Source organism: Monodelphis domestica, chromosome 3 (assembly GCF_027887165.1).
Source record: "Monodelphis domestica isolate mMonDom1 chromosome 3, mMonDom1.pri, whole genome shotgun sequence".
NCBI classification, from domain to species: domain Eukaryota; kingdom Metazoa; phylum Chordata; class Mammalia; order Didelphimorphia; family Didelphidae; genus Monodelphis; species Monodelphis domestica.
Window position 1 is genome coordinate 433,874,054 of NC_077229.1, and position 16,532 is coordinate 433,890,585.

The 16,532-nt window shown below is 38.8% G+C and overlaps 1 protein-coding gene across 1 annotated transcript in view; it reads left to right on the top strand.

The window, feature by feature from the left end:
• ONECUT2 (one cut homeobox 2) overlaps positions 1–14,954 on the top strand; it is a 71,770-nt gene extending 56,816 nt beyond the window's left edge. The window contains exon 2 of the mRNA XM_001366395.3: positions 1,279–14,954. Within this exon, the coding sequence (XP_001366432.1) occupies positions 1,279–1,565 (287 nt within the window). The 3' untranslated portion in view covers positions 1,566–14,954. The remainder of the gene's footprint in view (positions 1–1,278) is intronic.
• Positions 14,955–16,532: the final 1,578 nt, after the last annotated feature.

A 16,532-nucleotide genomic window follows, 5' to 3' on the forward strand; every position in this document is an offset into this window, starting at 1 on the left:
GATCCACAAAACAGGTAGGTTCTATTATTATTCCCATATTACAGTTAAGGAAACTGAAGCAGACAGCAGTTAAATGACTTGCCCAAGTTCACATAGCTAGTAAGTATCTGAGACTGGATCTTTTTTAAACCCTCACCTTCCTTTTTAGAATCAAAACTGTGTATTGGTTCCAAGGCAGAAGAGCAGTAAGGGCTAGGCAATGGGGGTGACTTGCCCAGGGTCACAGAGCTGGGAAGTGTCTGAAACCAGATTTGAACCCAGGACCTCCCATCTCTAGGCCTGACTCTCAATCCATTGAGCTACCCTGCTGCCCCCTGTGACTGGATTTAAATTCAGATCTTCCTAACTCAAGGCCCAGTGCTATTGTCACTGCATCCCTTAGCTGTTTCTTATCTCCCACAACCGTTTTATAAAATAGGAATACATTTTATATGTAGAAATTGAGTCCACGGACAAGACTAGGAAGTGTCTAAGGTGGGATTTGAGTTTAGGTTTTCCTGATGTCAAATCCAGGACTCTAGTTAATAAATCAAGCTACCTCTCATTTCTATTCTAATTCACTCATGCTCCATCCCAAGCATATCAAGTCCAGGTTTGTTGCAGAATTGAGGAGAACAGTGTTTTCCATTTTTTCCCCTCAACCTTACACCCAAGAATTGGTTAGTTTTTCTTTAATCTAGATCTGAATTTTAGTTGAAATAGCAACATTCTGCCATCTCTTTTGGATTAATTTCTAATTCAATTTCTTTAAAAAGTCAAATGGCATTGAAGGTTTGATCTTTGAAAAGTATGAAAAAAACTACCCCACTTTAATGGCTTAATCCAATGATGAGTTTACAAATTCAGGCTCCAGACATCTGTTGCTCTTCCCATTGTTGTCACTTAAGGAGAAATGCCCTTTCCCTGGCTCAGAGAGACATAGCAACCACAAAAAATGATTATTCCTTTTGTTTCACCTGTTTCCAGAGGGGAAGGGAGGGATTGATGGTTGGAATAGGGGACCAGACAGAGGGAGAGAGGGGATTCTAGTTTGGGCAAGGTTAAACTCTTTAATCTCCCCTAATTCTCCATCTTCCTTCTCCTCCTGACCATGAAGGCACCACCATCACAAAGAGATGAAGTTGGAGGTTTAGTTATTGACAGATGGGTAGTTTGCACAATAAAGTTTAACAGTTTACATCCTTATATATGGCTTCATCCATGCTGTCGATGAATCCCTTGCTTGGTTTATGGGTACTTATGCATACATTGATTCTTCTTCTTCTTTTTCCCTTCAAGCATGCAAACGCAAAGAGCAAGAACCAAACAAAGACAGGAACAATTCCCAGAAGAAATCCCGCCTGGTTTTCACCGACCTCCAACGCCGAACACTCTTCGCCATCTTCAAGGAAAACAAGCGCCCATCCAAAGAGATGCAGATTACCATTTCCCAGCAGCTGGGGCTGGAACTCACCACAGTCAGTAACTTCTTCATGAATGCCCGACGTCGCAGCTTGGAGAAATGGCAGGACGATTTGAGTACGGGGGGATCCTCATCAACCTCTAGCACTTGTACCAAAGCATGACTGAGGGAAATCTAAATTGGGCACAAGTCAACTCTAAAAGGAAAAAACAACAACAACAAAAGGAAAAAGACACAGGATTCTTAGCTGGGGCCCTTCACTGGTGATTTGAAAGCACAATTCTCTCTCTCTCAAAAAAAAAAAAAGAAATGTCTATTCTAGCTGTAATCATAGGACATGTGTTCTTTTCTTATGGCTATGGAGTCTAAGTGCAAGCTAAAAATTAGTCTCTTCCACAAAAATACTATTCTCTAAGCATGCTAAGCATACCAGAAACCCAAATGGGTCTCTCCAAAAAGCCAGTTAATTCCAATGTGGTTTCATCCACGCTTAGGATTGTTTTAAAAAGAAAGTAATCCAACACAGAGTCTTACTAGCCTCTTGCTGACAGAGTTCCTATGAATAGCAGTGGGAATTTGGCCTGTGTGAGGAATTCCAAGCCTGGGATCCCCAGATGCTTCAGTTAAGAGAAGATCCTAGGAATCTTTATGGCCTCATTTGCTTTCCAAATGCTTAGCCTCCTCTCACTACAATATACCAAAGTTCACAGCCATAACTAGAGAAACCTAAAAATGATAATTACTGAGCACAAACCTTAAATGTGGAAATAAAATCCAAGAACCTGTTTTTCCAACTCAGGCATCTTTTCACCAAATGGTTTAGGAGCTTTTAGGTCGATCCAGTTGACAGTCTTCTTGCCCTTACCTCCAGAAAGTCTCATATGGTTATGGATCGGTTAAAACAAAATCCATTCACTTGAGCTCAAAGTATCAAGCACAAAGATGATAACTATAGAAATAAGCAAGGTTCTGGATTCACTGCATCCGTATTGTCAAGACATTGATTCTGAAGTCATTAGCGGATAGCAAGGAAACAACGATGACTTCAAGCACATTTTGCAGTTTGCCACCAATTCTGTGTTTGTACATGATGCAGACACTCACTCAGGAGGCCAATTTAACTGCTATGGTACATGGAGCAAATGCAACATATTAAAAGATCTAGATTTTTTTAGATCATTAGTATATCCTCCTTGTTTATTGGCCATCTAGTCCCCCTTACTGTGCATTGTTTCCACAACATCCATCTCATTATTACTATTTCCAATTTTGTTGCTATGTCATACATTCCTTTGGTGGGGTCCCTCAATGTTTGCTGGCAATGGGGGAAATCCCAACAACCAACCAACATGTCATCTCAAAACTATCGTTCGTAACTTTTCATCCGAATCCCAAGCCTCTTTCATTATTAAGTCATCCCTGTATAACGACTGATTAAATCTGGAGAAAACACAGCACACCAAAGAAGCAGAATCCTGCAAACCAAAGACGTTTCTTACTTGCCATTTTCTAGCCTAAAAATACTGTGATTACTTTTAGAAATCAGAATGCCTCTGCAACTCCAAATGGCACTCAGCTCTTGCATTTGGCTGGCCCTTTGGGTGAGCAGTACGGCAATACCGAGAACATTAGCCAAGTCAATCGGGGAGGGTTAACCACACTGGCTGTCCTTGGTGGTGACCAGCTTCCAAATGAGGCCTACAGTCCTTCTCCTGGAGATTGTGATGGTCACAATGTGCATATTTACCAGTGAATGGCCCCTGGAGAGCACCATTGGAGTGTTCAAAAGCAAGCCAAACACTGCAATGATTCTTTAAAGACACTTGAGACTTTTTTATGTATTACTTAATCGAAACCAAAGAAACTTTTCTGCACCTACTTCTGCAACAAACAAAAAACTGTTCCATTAAAGATGAATAACTAAGTAAACAAATGAATAATAAATGAAAAACAAGAAGAAGAAGGAAAAAACAGTGCTGTGCGACACATTGTGTCTGGACAGACCTCTTGGGACATTTTTCGGAAGCAGATTTCAAAGAAAGGGTTGAAACAAGAATGGAAATAAAGAAAAGCCTCCATTGGCTGCTGCTTCATTTGACAACTCACTTGGTAATCTTAAAGTTGAAGATTGTCTTTAATTTGTGCCTATGCAGTTTTTCAAAAGAACAAGGAACAGAGCAACGGAAACCTCAACAGCTACAATACCAAAGATGAGGATTTCTCACACCTTTTGTTTCAGTTCATTATCTCTTCTTGCACGGCTAAAATGCTAATAGCATCATTGATTTGTGTAAAGGTAATCAATTCTGTTTCTTTGAGTAACAAAAGAAAAGGGTCATTTATTTTATTTTCTTTCTTTTTTCTTTTTTCTTTTTTCGCTTTTATAATCTCTACCCCAGCATGGAATCTTTCCAAAGGTACCACAGACTCCAAGTGTAAAATGTTGGGATACTTAACTAATTTCTCTTCTCCATCCAGGGAATGTGGGAGAAGAGATTGTCACTTGAATGTTCTTTGCTTGACCACCTAGAATTTGTTCCTAGTATCAGAGCCTTATCATCAGGGGAATGAAGGGGGACGCTTGTGCTGGGCAAATTTTTTCCCCTTCCACAATACCAAAGAGTTTGCCATCATGATAGCTTTGTCTCCATGTAGTTGCTACATCTGAACAGGGCTCATTTCAGAAAACATGTAAAAATTATTGTGATTTCTACTTTTCTATTAGCTTTTAAAATCATCTATAAAGCTGCATTTCTAAGAGGAAATATATATTCCTATATATGTATTAAAGTATATATGTTTTATATATGTGTTATTTAGATAACACATATATACATATGTACAGGATGTCCCAAAAGTCTTAGAGCAGTTTTCAGCTTTAAGAGTTTTAAACTGCACAAAGACTTTTGGACCACCCTGTATATATACGTACACGCATATATGTATACACGACTAACGATATCCATGAGATCCAGAAAATATTGCTGTCAAAAAGTGACGTTGTTATTGTTGTATGTTCTATTTGTTAAGTATATACTTCAGAATTGTAGTCATTTTCCATGCCATTCCAAAGGCAAAGAACCACTGTAGATGTATGGTATCTAGACTGAGATGAAAGGTCCAGACAGAATTTAGATTTGTGATCATGTTCTGGAATGATATCCACTAAATATGAAATTATTCTGCAACAAACTCACTCTTTGCCATTGGAGTGAGTAAGACCTTCTAAGCCTCCACCCCAACCCAGCTATTGCGTTACAAATCCTAGGTCCTGCTCAGGATTGAACTAATGCAATAGGAAGCCCATCTTATGTAACTGCCAGGAAATATTCAACAGAGAATTCCATCTTGTCACCTTATAGAGAATCCCCTTCACAAAAGAGAATATATCCCATCGTTGTTTTTCCTCAAGGGGATTCCGTGGACCAGTAGACCACTCCAACATATGTGGGTTTTAGAAATACAGATGTGACTTCTTTTAGGGAAAAGTCCAAACCTGCTTTGACAAGCAAATCAGATACTTCAGGAGGTGGTGATTATAGAACTGAATCGGAAGCCTGGCTACAACCACAGCCAATTGTGAGGAAAGGGGAAGAAAGGTGATGATGTTTTCCACAATGGGGGAGGGAAAGAGAAAGTTTAGAGAAGTATGTGTGTCTGGAATGTCTTCTTCCTGCCCAGGATATCTTCCCCTACTTTCCATCTATGAAGGTCCTTTTCAACTTGAGGGGCTTCACATGTGGAGTGGAAGTCATAGCCTAGCAAGGCTGTCTTCCAGCTTCCTTTTTAAAAATGTTTTCATTGCCTAAATGGATATTCCTTTATTTTTCCTTTGAATTCAATAATTCTACTTTATTCAAAAGCATTTTAACTAATTTTTTTCAATTAACAAGCCTTTATTTTCTCTCCATTCTCCCCTTTCCCCTCCTCAGTTGAAAAAAAAAAGCCAACAAAGCCCATAACAAATATATAAAATCAAACAAAAAAACTCCTATTTTGGCCATGTCCAAAAATATCAACAAACATTTATTAAATATCTGCCATGGGCAAGATATTTTGCAAATATCATTTCATTTCTTCTCCAACCCTGCCACTGTACTAACCACAACCAAAAAAAGTATTCCAGGCAAGAAAATATTCAGCATGTAGGATGATAAGAGCAAGTTTTCCTCAAGTCATGTTCCCCCCACAAATCCCTAGGTAGTCTTTGTTCCAAGACTGGCTTAAAGGACCCTTGCTTCTTAAAATTGAGAAGTCTTGATTTTCAGATACCTGAACCCCATGAAGGATTGTTGACTTCAGATTATGTCCAGATTGAAGGAAACTATTTTTTGGACCAACTTGTCAGCAAAAGAGAGAATCTTACCTGAGGGCTCCAGTTTCACAAATCTCCAATTTCTCTTGTGTTTGGGAAAAGGTTACACTATGTAAAGAAATAAAGAATGCCCCGCCCCCAGCTATTTTTAACAAAATCTTGCACAATATGAGATTTTTGCTCTTAAAAAAGAACATAGACAGATAGTTCTCAAAATTCCAAGTCCCATTATATCAGAAGATTCTAGATTTAGAGGTCATCTGGTTCAACTCTTTCAAGTCATAGATAAGAAACTAAGGCCCAGAGATTGGTTGGTTTGACCCTGGTCAAATAGGCAGTAAGTAAATGATAGATCTAGGATTGGAACTCAGGTCAGGCCACTCCAAATCAACATACCAGGTGTGTGGAAATCTTTCACACCATTGACTGGACTCTAAAATATAGTCTATAGCCTAAAGCCCCAAAGAAAAATACAAAACCAAAAACAAATATTTACAGCTTGCAAAAGTGATGGGATCAAATTGAGTCAAATTTCTCATATTTTTTAATTTGATGATGCCTGAGAAAAATAAACTAATAATCACACCTGTTTTCCATTTAGTGCTCATCCCTTTGATCATAGAAAAATCACTAATGCAACACAAAAGCAGAAGGACAGCATAAAGCAGGGATTTCACACCAAATTTCACCCTCTGGTATTACATGGAGTGTGTAGATTATCAGCTGTGGATTGGGTTTAAAAAAAGCATGCCCTGAGGCTACAAATATTGCAATTTAGAAGTCAGTAAATAATGGGGGGGGGATATCTCTGATATAAAAAAATGTCCCAAAGTAAATAATCCCTGAATTTGGGGGAGGGGGTGTTATTTGGTTTGTGCTGTTATAGAAAGTATTGGTAATTATCATTAAATATACACCCACTGCACAATGCAAGGATGACGATGAAACCATTCTGTCATCCTCCTGATTTTCTGCATGGGTCCTTGAAACTGAGTGACTAGCAGTGGAGTAGAAGTTGTGACCTACAGATACATCCTTTTAGATTATATTTTCAAAATTCCTCCTGGCATATATGGATTTTCCTTGATTTTCTTCTCCTCATAGTGCAATTAATTGAACTATGGGGCTTTGCCCTATCATTTAATTTCCTTCCTGGTATTTCCCCCCACTTTGCTACAAATGTGTACTTAGGAAATGCAAGCTAACTTTCACTTAAACAAAGGAAAACATAAGAAAGAAGATAAATCTTTTGTGTGTCTCTTTTTATTATCATTAAAATCAAACAGTGATTTCCAGAGCTAAATTAAATGCCACTTGGATTCTCTATTTTTCCCTCCCTCCAATCAGTGTAGGTATCAGAAAGCTGACTATCAAAATCATCATGGGAATCCTGAAAACAATGTACCACTTTAGACAGTCCGAGCGAGTTGCATTGCAGTGGGGCTTGATTTAGATTATGTCATCAAAGGCATAACAGCTTGTACCTATGTTCAATTCTTATTTTCAGAAGGTTGTGCTTATTTTGTTTTTTTATATATCTACCACTGGAAAGCTTATAAAATTTTAAAAAAGATGAGTCCTAAAGACATCTGGGAACAATGAGACATGAGAAAAGAAAGTGGCCCATATATACAGCATTCTTGCAGATAACCACTAAGGTTTGAAGCAGAGACAATAGATTTATTTTGACCTTTTGTATGGTCTAAGCTTCATCACTTTGATGGAGAAGGAAATCTAGTGGACTTCCAGCAATAGGGCATTTATCTGCAAGGATAGAAAAGTGTGTCGTTAGGCTTTCAGTCTATAATGAAGTCTCTTCAAGAACAGATCATTGTGGTTATAGACAATAACTTAAAGAAACAGGTTCTCAGAGGTGGATGAGATCTTGGCGGAAGTCTAAGTCCAACTTTGACCTTAAGCTTGAAGTTCTCTCCCTTGGCACAGGAATCCTTGATAAATGAAGAAGGGACTGTCCCATGTTGTCTGGTAAATCCCATGCATTTGGGACCTCAGACAAAAGCATGTATGTTCTTATCATGCTAAATTGCCACCACCAATTTCTATTCCTCTCTGGGGAGAGCACTTTCTTTTTTTTTCTTTTTTCTTTTTCAGGAAGCCCTTGGGCATCCATTCAGGATGCTTTGGAAAGAATAATACTGAATCACAATCAGCAGTACAATCATGCTGAGGCTCATGTTAGTGGACAAAAAATAACTTACATAAAGGTTGCTGCTTCGCATGACCTGAATCCTAGGGGGGAGCCATAGTTCCATGGGGCATGAAACTCCTCCCCCTTCTCAGACCCTAGAACTTCTACCTTTCACAAACAGAAGCAGGTTAAGTCAAGAATCTCAGATTTCCTTCCAGCTTTTCAAGATGAGTCCATTGAAACTAACCAGTTAGTGTCTTTCTGTGAAGGAAAAATGGTTCTTAGATGTCTCTGCAAGATTGGATTTCTTGCTTTCTTGGTCATTCACATCATCAAACTCTTCCACTCCATCCTGTCTTGCAATAGGATTCATTCCATAGCACTGATTTTGATAAATGGGTGTCCTCTTAAACTTACACAGTGTGTATGCTTGAATATGCAGACAACATATAGTAGGAATATATTGTTGTATTTGTCCATTGAATAAGTACCTTCATGGCACCTTCATGGCAGCAACACCTTGTCACATTAAAGTATCAGCACTGCATGTCTCTTGGTATATACCTACATGCACAATATGTATTGTGTGACATTGACCCTGAAAATGGTATTTCATGTGTCTACGGTACATCTACCATGTACATCATTTCATTTCTTTATCGTAACATTGAAAACCAAAGTGCAAAAAAACAAAACAAACCCAAACGCCAAATCCCAGCATCTTTTGTGTGTATCCTTGGAGATGCTTTCATTTGGGCACATCTAAGATGAATTCAACTTGCAAGAAACCTTGAATATTGTTTAATCATCTGTGAAGGAATGAAGAATGTGCTTGATTATTTCGGTTGAATAGCTTTATTCTGGATCTTTCTTAACTAAGGCTAATTCCAAAGACCCAGGAAAGGATGAAACCAGCAAAGCAAAGCTCAAACCTAGCTAGAGAAAGAAGGCTCTCATTTCAGAGGGTCAGGACAACAATGACATAGCTCTGGGGAGGTTGTGCTAGCTATGGGGAAGAGGGAGGGGGGGAGGGAATTGGTAAAATTTTTTCTTGCTTGTCACGATATCTTAAGTATTTTTAAAGGAAGTGAGAAAGCTTTATAGGTTACACTTGCTGACTTTACATTAATTAAGAAGGTCTGAAGGTGTTGTAAAGTTTTGTTTAAAAACTGAAACTGAAAAAGAGCTTCAAGGTTTTCTTTTATTTACATGACATACTTGGGTATGACCCCATAGGCTAACAACCAATAATGTAATTAATTTATTTAAATTAGTTTCTAGGCCAAAAATGTATAGAACTTTTTTCTTAATTATTTAATTCATCCTTAATTAGTTTTGATTTTATATGTTGTACTTATTTATCAAAATCTAGAAGGGTAGCGAGTGCATCAGAGATGCAGAATTTTAAATGAGAACACTGAAGGTTAGTTTGCTTTATAAAGCAGCCAAATTCTGTTACAGACAAGAAAGAAATACAGGTTACAATTTTTTATTATAAGCATGTGAGGGGTTTTTCTCCCTTTAATTAATTTTCTGTTAATTGTTTAAATACCAATAATTAAATTATTTAACTTGAGCTCGCAACCCCACCTGATCCAATGGCGAGCTTCACCTTTTAATTATTGTGGCCCATGAAGCCTTCATAATGTAACTTATTTATTTAACTTATTCCATGCCTGCTGCAGGTGCACTTGTATAGTTTATATTTTTTATTTAAGACAACAGAAAGCACTACATTTTCTTTGCTGTCAGAACAACAGAGCGAATTTCATGGACAAGCAATGACTCTTCAACCTGAACCCGTGCATTCAGAAACAAAAGCCAGGACCTGACTTCACTGGCCTGGACTTTGGGGCTTCTACAACATAAACTAGGGGTGGGGTGGGAAGGGGTGGGAGGGGGAGGGAGGGAATCCAAAACAAAACCAAAAAATCATGACAAGCAAAAAGAGAGAAACCCTTCCACTAGCTGCTTCCAAGAATGAACTCTGTGTGTGTGTGTAAAACCACCAACAACCAAAAAACCAAAAAACAACAACAAAAAAACAACAAAAAAAGAGGAAAAATGAGAAAACAAAAGAAAAAAAAAACTTTCTATTTCTAGTGAGAACCAAAGAAGGCTACCTCACTGACTTTTTTCCATTTGTAATTTTAATCGTGTTGATGATACCAAAGATACCAAAGATTTCTTTCTCTGTGCGGTCTGCATTTTGCTCATGCTCTTTTATAGTTTGAACTCTTCTCTCTGAAGTATGGTGTGTACAGCCACAGCTCAGATACCCCAAAGAAATAAATACTTAGGCAATGGTGGCTGCTGACTCAGGAAGGAATGTTTTCTGTGTTTCTCTCATTTGTTTGCTGCCCATCAAGAAATGTGGTCCAAGTGTTCAAGACACAACTTCAGATGACACTACAATTGGATTCAAATGAGCTTCTGGAAAAAATTTGGATCAAAATTAACAAGGTGGGGGTAGAAGATGACTGGTTGGGAATGGACATCTGTTCCACTTCCATCGTCCCCACTGCTGCCTCAATTATGTGGGTACAGACTTTTAAATCATAATCCCTTGGAAAACTGAACCACAAAATATTAGAGCTAGAAGGGGCTTTGAGCACATCTAGGCCAATTTGCTCATTTTATGGACAATACAAAGAGACCCAGAGGAGAGAAGTGACCTGCATACTTGGTGTCACAAATAGTTTAATGGCAGGATTTCACATATACTTTTGGGTTCCTCTTGTCTCCTCTTACACTTGTCCCTACATTCTGTATAAACCAAAAATAAGATGAGTGAATAGCTATGAAAATTGGTAGGCAGAAATCACTCAGCATCAAGAATGGGTTAGTATTACTCATTTAACCTGTTCATCCTGCAAAAAAACAAACAAACAAACAAAAAAACTGTGGACATATTCTGGTAATCGCCATGCTGTAGGCAAGCAGAATTAAATGTTTTAGAAAGGTTTTGCCATGACACTAGTGTTCTCACTTTACAAAGCCAAACTTTTTGGGGGGGCTGGGTAGCTCAGTGGATTGAGAGCCAGGCCCAGAGATGGGAAGTCCTGGGTTCAAATGTGACTTCAGACACTTCCCAGCTGTGTGATCTTGGGCAAGTCACTTGACTCCCATTGCCTAGCCCTTACCACTCTTCTGCCTTGGAGCCAATCCACAGTATTGATTCCAAGATGGAAGGTAAGGGTTAAAAAAAAAAGTTTAAAAAAAGCCAAACTTTGGTCTTAATTAGGCTGCCTGCATTGGTTGAACTACTTGGATAACTGCCACATCTCTGTTCCACCTTGTGTTGAGTGAGTATGATCTGTAGCCCCACAGGGAAAAGGAGAAGGCAAGGAACAGTATTAGGCCTATTCCCTGTTAATGGGCTTTTTGCAGTTGTTCAATATTTAAGATAAAATAAATTTGGTTGACACTATGGAAAAATTCATTCCATTCTTACATGCATTGTTCTTACACACTTCTCCCCAGTGCACTTCATGACTGGCCCAGCCCCATATTTTTCACGTGTGCATGAGACAAACTCACGTCCATGGATATGCTAAGAGGAGCTCTAGGTACATAAAGAGTTAAAATTTCAGAATAGCATGTGTGCCAACTTAAGAAATGATTACTTAACAGTTGACTCTGTCTTCCTTGCTAAATTAATTAGTCTTCTTTTGGTTTCTTTTCATCTCCATTAAATGATTAAATTGCTATTAAGCTCCATTCATCAAAGTGGACTTGTGTGGAAGCCAGTGAAAGTCACTCATAGCTTTCAACCAAATAGATTTTAGACACGTTCAGAAATGGTTCTAGTCCATAAGGCTCTGTACTGAGTAATAGCATGATGCCCTTTCACAAAACGCAGAGTCTTTGAGCTCTTAGCTGGGACGTTTGGTCAGAGAAGCTAGGAGAGAAAGGACCTGGCAGATCGCTTGCCAGTCTCGTCCCACCCCACCACACACACATCCAGGCACGATGGAGACCTGGCGGACATTCAGGTCAATTACACCATCGTCTGCAGAGGCCACCGTTGAGTCCAATGTACCCACGTTGTTTTTGTTGCTTCTAGGCACTGTCCTGATAACCTTGCAAGTTCTTCTCCTCCCCATCTTTATCTAGGATGGGTCTCCCATTCGAAATTCCCATCCGAAATCAGGCAATCCTGAACCAGATGGCAAGACCTTATGAACATGGCAAAGATGCTTTGATTCTCTTCTCCTTTCTTCATGGAACTGAAATCAACGGGATGCCAGCCAGGCATGGAGATGACCTAATTTATTGAATTAGGTGAGTCTCTTTCCCCCATCCAAACGTCCTCCCATCCAGTCACCTGGGAAAATCCATGGAGAATGATGGCAGCCTGAACACAGAAAACATCCTCGATTGTCAGAATCCTCCACAGCAATTCCTTATCAGTCTCATGCTTCACTTGCAGAGTGTGACATAACCACGGGACGAGTGCCTTGCTTGAACCAAAGCAACGATTTAGCCAGTCTGGACCTCTCTCTGTGCTTTTTTTAATCCTTCCTGTGAATACCTCAGCTTCAACTGGGCCTCCATACTGTACCTGGTGGACTTATTGTACTGTGGTGCTTTGTATTGCAACCCTGCAAAGAACAAGACTTGTAATAATACCAAAGGTTCTTTCTCTATCTTTCCTCCTTCTGTCCCCCCTTGTTCTTCCACCCTTTTCTAGTTCTTCATGGTTCCAAAGCTTTAATATAAAACTGGGCATGTTGGCAATGCAGACCGCACAATTCCTTACCGAATTTTCTCAGATATACCTCATAGATAATAGTGTTTAGAGTAATGTTATATAGCGTATGTAATAAATTATTCAGTTTCTTTTGGTAACTGTGATTTAAAAAAAAGAAAAATGCTTTATATGTTTTAGGTTGTGCTTTTGTAATAGACAAAAAAAAAAGGTGCGCTTAAAAAAAATGTACATCCTTTCTCCCCGCCCCCCCCCTTTGGATTTTATTTATTCTGGATTGGGGAAAGTTGCAGAATGAGCCCAAAGTTTACAGTTTCATATTTTGCTGAAGAAACAATCTGTGTTCATTTGCTGTCTTGAAAAAAATTATTTTCTACATTTGTGCTATTTGGTCTGAACAATTAATTGTCCTGTGTTAACAGTGTAGTATTATAATTAGCAACTGCCAATCAGTGCTATAATTTTATGCATGAGGCTAAAAACTTAGCAGTGTGATGCATTGTGGTTCTTAATAGCAGGATTCTTCATTTGCAACTAGACCTTTCCCTTTGGTTTTAATGGACTTTATTTATGCATGGGAGCCTGTCGTTTGTTAGCGATTGTGGAACAGTTGTGTATACATTAAACTGTGAATATGTGCACAGTTCAGCCTCAGACAGTGGTGATATTGGTTTATGCTGGGAGATGTCTCACTTCTAAAATATCTTTAGTATAGGCCTGCATTTCAAAAGAAGACCAATTGAATAAGCTCCAAAATTTACAATGGGAAACATGTTTCAAAGTTGGAGTCAATCAAGTTGCATCACCCAACTAGTGCTCCTTGTCACCCATATGCACCCAAAGGATTCAGGGAGTGGTTTGAAAACATGCATCAAAAAAGCAGGGTTCCTCCCATACACATACCAAAATCTTGCATACATTGAATATGGAGATCCCAATTAATCCAAATGTTTGCCCCAACTACAGTCCTTTCTCTCATTTTTGCTGAGAATGGCCAATGACCACATGGGCTTGGTTTTGTCTTGTCTTTTGTATTCAGGTCTGCTTTCGGCATGAACACACGTGGCTTAGGGATTAACAATCCTCTTCCAACTATGCCACCTCTCATGCCTGACAACGCCGCACAGTCCCAATGATACAGTCCAAAGAATGTGGTTACCCCTCTCGACGAAGCCTTCCTATGCAATTGAATTTCAGTTCTCCCTAGAGTCTCATGTACCTCACCTGGGTTGACCTAACTCTTAATTGAGGTAGTGCAGACACTGGCTTCCTCTTACCATTCCGTTGCCATCTAATTTTGAAGGGGGTCTGTATTAGGATGTGTTTTGAACCCAGTTCAGGACAACTATTGTGACCCCCAATTCCCTGATTCTTTGAGGCCCCCATCTCAAAAATCCTTTTTTGTTGCCGTTGTTGCACTTGAGTTGACAGATTTATTCCTTTTTTTTTAATATTTGGACTTTGATGACCCTGGGCAAGTCACTTAACCCCCATTGCCTAGTCCTTACCACTCTTCTGCCTTGGAACCAATACATAGCATTGACTCCAAGATGGAAGGTAAGGGTTAAAAAAAAAAAAACTGGACTTTGAGACCCATGTGCAAATTTCACACCAACTTCCCGAACAAACCATGCTCCATCTGAGGGCAAGTCAACAAGTCAACACCTTTCCTGGTGCATAGGAGAGTTGAGCTTCCAAGCCAGTGGTGTCAAGGGGCAGTCTGCTATGCAAGACATTCAAGGTCACCCCCAGTAGAGTGTCTATATTGTCTAGTCATTGAGAATATATTGGAAATGTGCTTTCATTAGTGCAAAGAAACATATTTTTATTTGGCCTTATAAAGTAGATTGTGATAATGAAAGCTTTGTAATATAGTCTGTTTATTTTTTCCCTTATTTATCTGCCAAAGATGGTAATGGATACAAAAAATTTAAATAGGTTTTTGTAAGACAGTTAATGATTGTAATAGTGTTAATCTTCCAGAAAGCTTTATATGTTCTTCCGCAATAAGCCAAATCAATATTTGTTTCAGCAAAGTTTTCCTCACGCTCGCAGATCCACAAACTGTTCCAACCAAGAAACAGATGTAATATCTACAGAGTTCAAAAGCATTTTCAATCCAAAGAAAACCAAAGGGTATGTGAGACGATGAGCGTACCCAGCCCTGTTTAGCGCAGGCCACGCAAGAGCCCGCTTGCCAAGCTTTGCCAAGAATTGTCTTATGAAATTTGAGGTTTATTTTGTTATGCCATGTTATGTCTTTTTTTTTAAACTTTGTGGAAGGTGATATGTTGAATCGAGTGTAAGCTAAGTTTTCCAGACAATTAAAGTAGCTACATCATGAATGTTATTTTATTATTAAAGGGTTTTTACTCAACACATTGTGCCAGTAGAAGTCCTTTTCCTTGAAGACACAAGACCCCAGGGTTGGTTTAAATTTGTTCAGAGCTTTCTGCCCTTACTATTGAATGGGCCATATCTAGCAGACAATGGAAAAAACCTGACTTTTACTGGGGAAAGAAAAGGTCATAGCCTGGAAGCTGCATTTATAGCTCTTGCCTGAGAAATGGAACCTCCATGTGAAATAATCTTGAAAGGAGATCTGGGCCAAACTTCCATAGCCTCTTCACTGGATGGGCAATCTTCATCCTCTGACACATTTAGCTCATAACATCCAATAGATTCCAGTGAATGCAAAATAAATTCTTAAGATAAAGAGAGAAATGAGACATAAAGGAGGGAAAATGAAATTCTAGTCATACATCTGTCTCTCTGTTCAGTTAGTCAGGGAGACAATGGTCAACAAACATTTATTAAATATTTACCATATGCCCATCACTGGGCTAAGTAGTAGGGATGCAATGAAAGGAGGAAATCAGTTTCTTTTCTCAAGGACCTTACTTTCAAATGAAGGAGACAACATGCAAACAGTTATGTACAAACATATATAGGTCCTGAATGTATGTATATAAAATATATGTACTATAAAATCATATTCTTCGGAAGGTCCAGATCCATTGGGGGAAGAGTAGTATTCCTACCATTAACATACTAGAGTGCAGACAAATCCACAAATTCCTCCCTATTCCCATCTGTCAAATGAGCTAGGGAAGAAATGGCGACCCATTCCAATATCTTTGCCAAGAAGACCCCAAATGGAGTCATGAAGAGTTGGACGTGACTGAAATGGCTCAACAACTATAGTAGCACACACATATGAATTTATATATTGTGTTTATATACATATATCTAGTGATATATATGTTATAAATTAGATATAATCAATAGAGGGAAAGCATTAAATCTGTTGCAAAGAGAACTGTCCACTGTGCAGTTTCCATCATCCTCCTAGTTGGGTTATTACTACCAACCAAGACATCAAATAATTCGAGGGGGAGAAGAGAAAGGTGGTGTGTGAAAGCTGCCTTTACTGGAGACTTTTTCTAAAAGGCCAAATGGTCTTCCTCCTCACCTCTAATATGATTATATGCTTCAGAAGGTCCAGGTCCCTTGGGAGAAGAATAGTATTCCCACCATCAGTATACTAGAGTACAGAAAAATCCACAAACTTCTCTCTATTTCCACACATCCTGGTAGAACAGGTTCTTGACATTTACTCCATTTATAATTTAAGAAAGAGCAGAATATTATTTTAAGAACAAAGAGAGGAGTGGTTTGGAATTTCTTGATTGCTTAGATGTGGGAATTATTTTTTTGAAGGAATAGATTTAAGCAATCTCATCTCTTTGGGCTGAAAGAGACAATGTTCTCTTCTGACGGGCAAATGGCATGCCTATACCTCTGACCTTACTTTTATACTACATATAAGGACCTAGGACATACCTATTGAAGTGACCATAGCACACACCACCTCAACATTTAATTTTCTAAATCTCAAAAGTGCTTTTTTCCCACTCAAAACTCAAGAAGAGGTAAATGGGTGTTCTTTTAGATT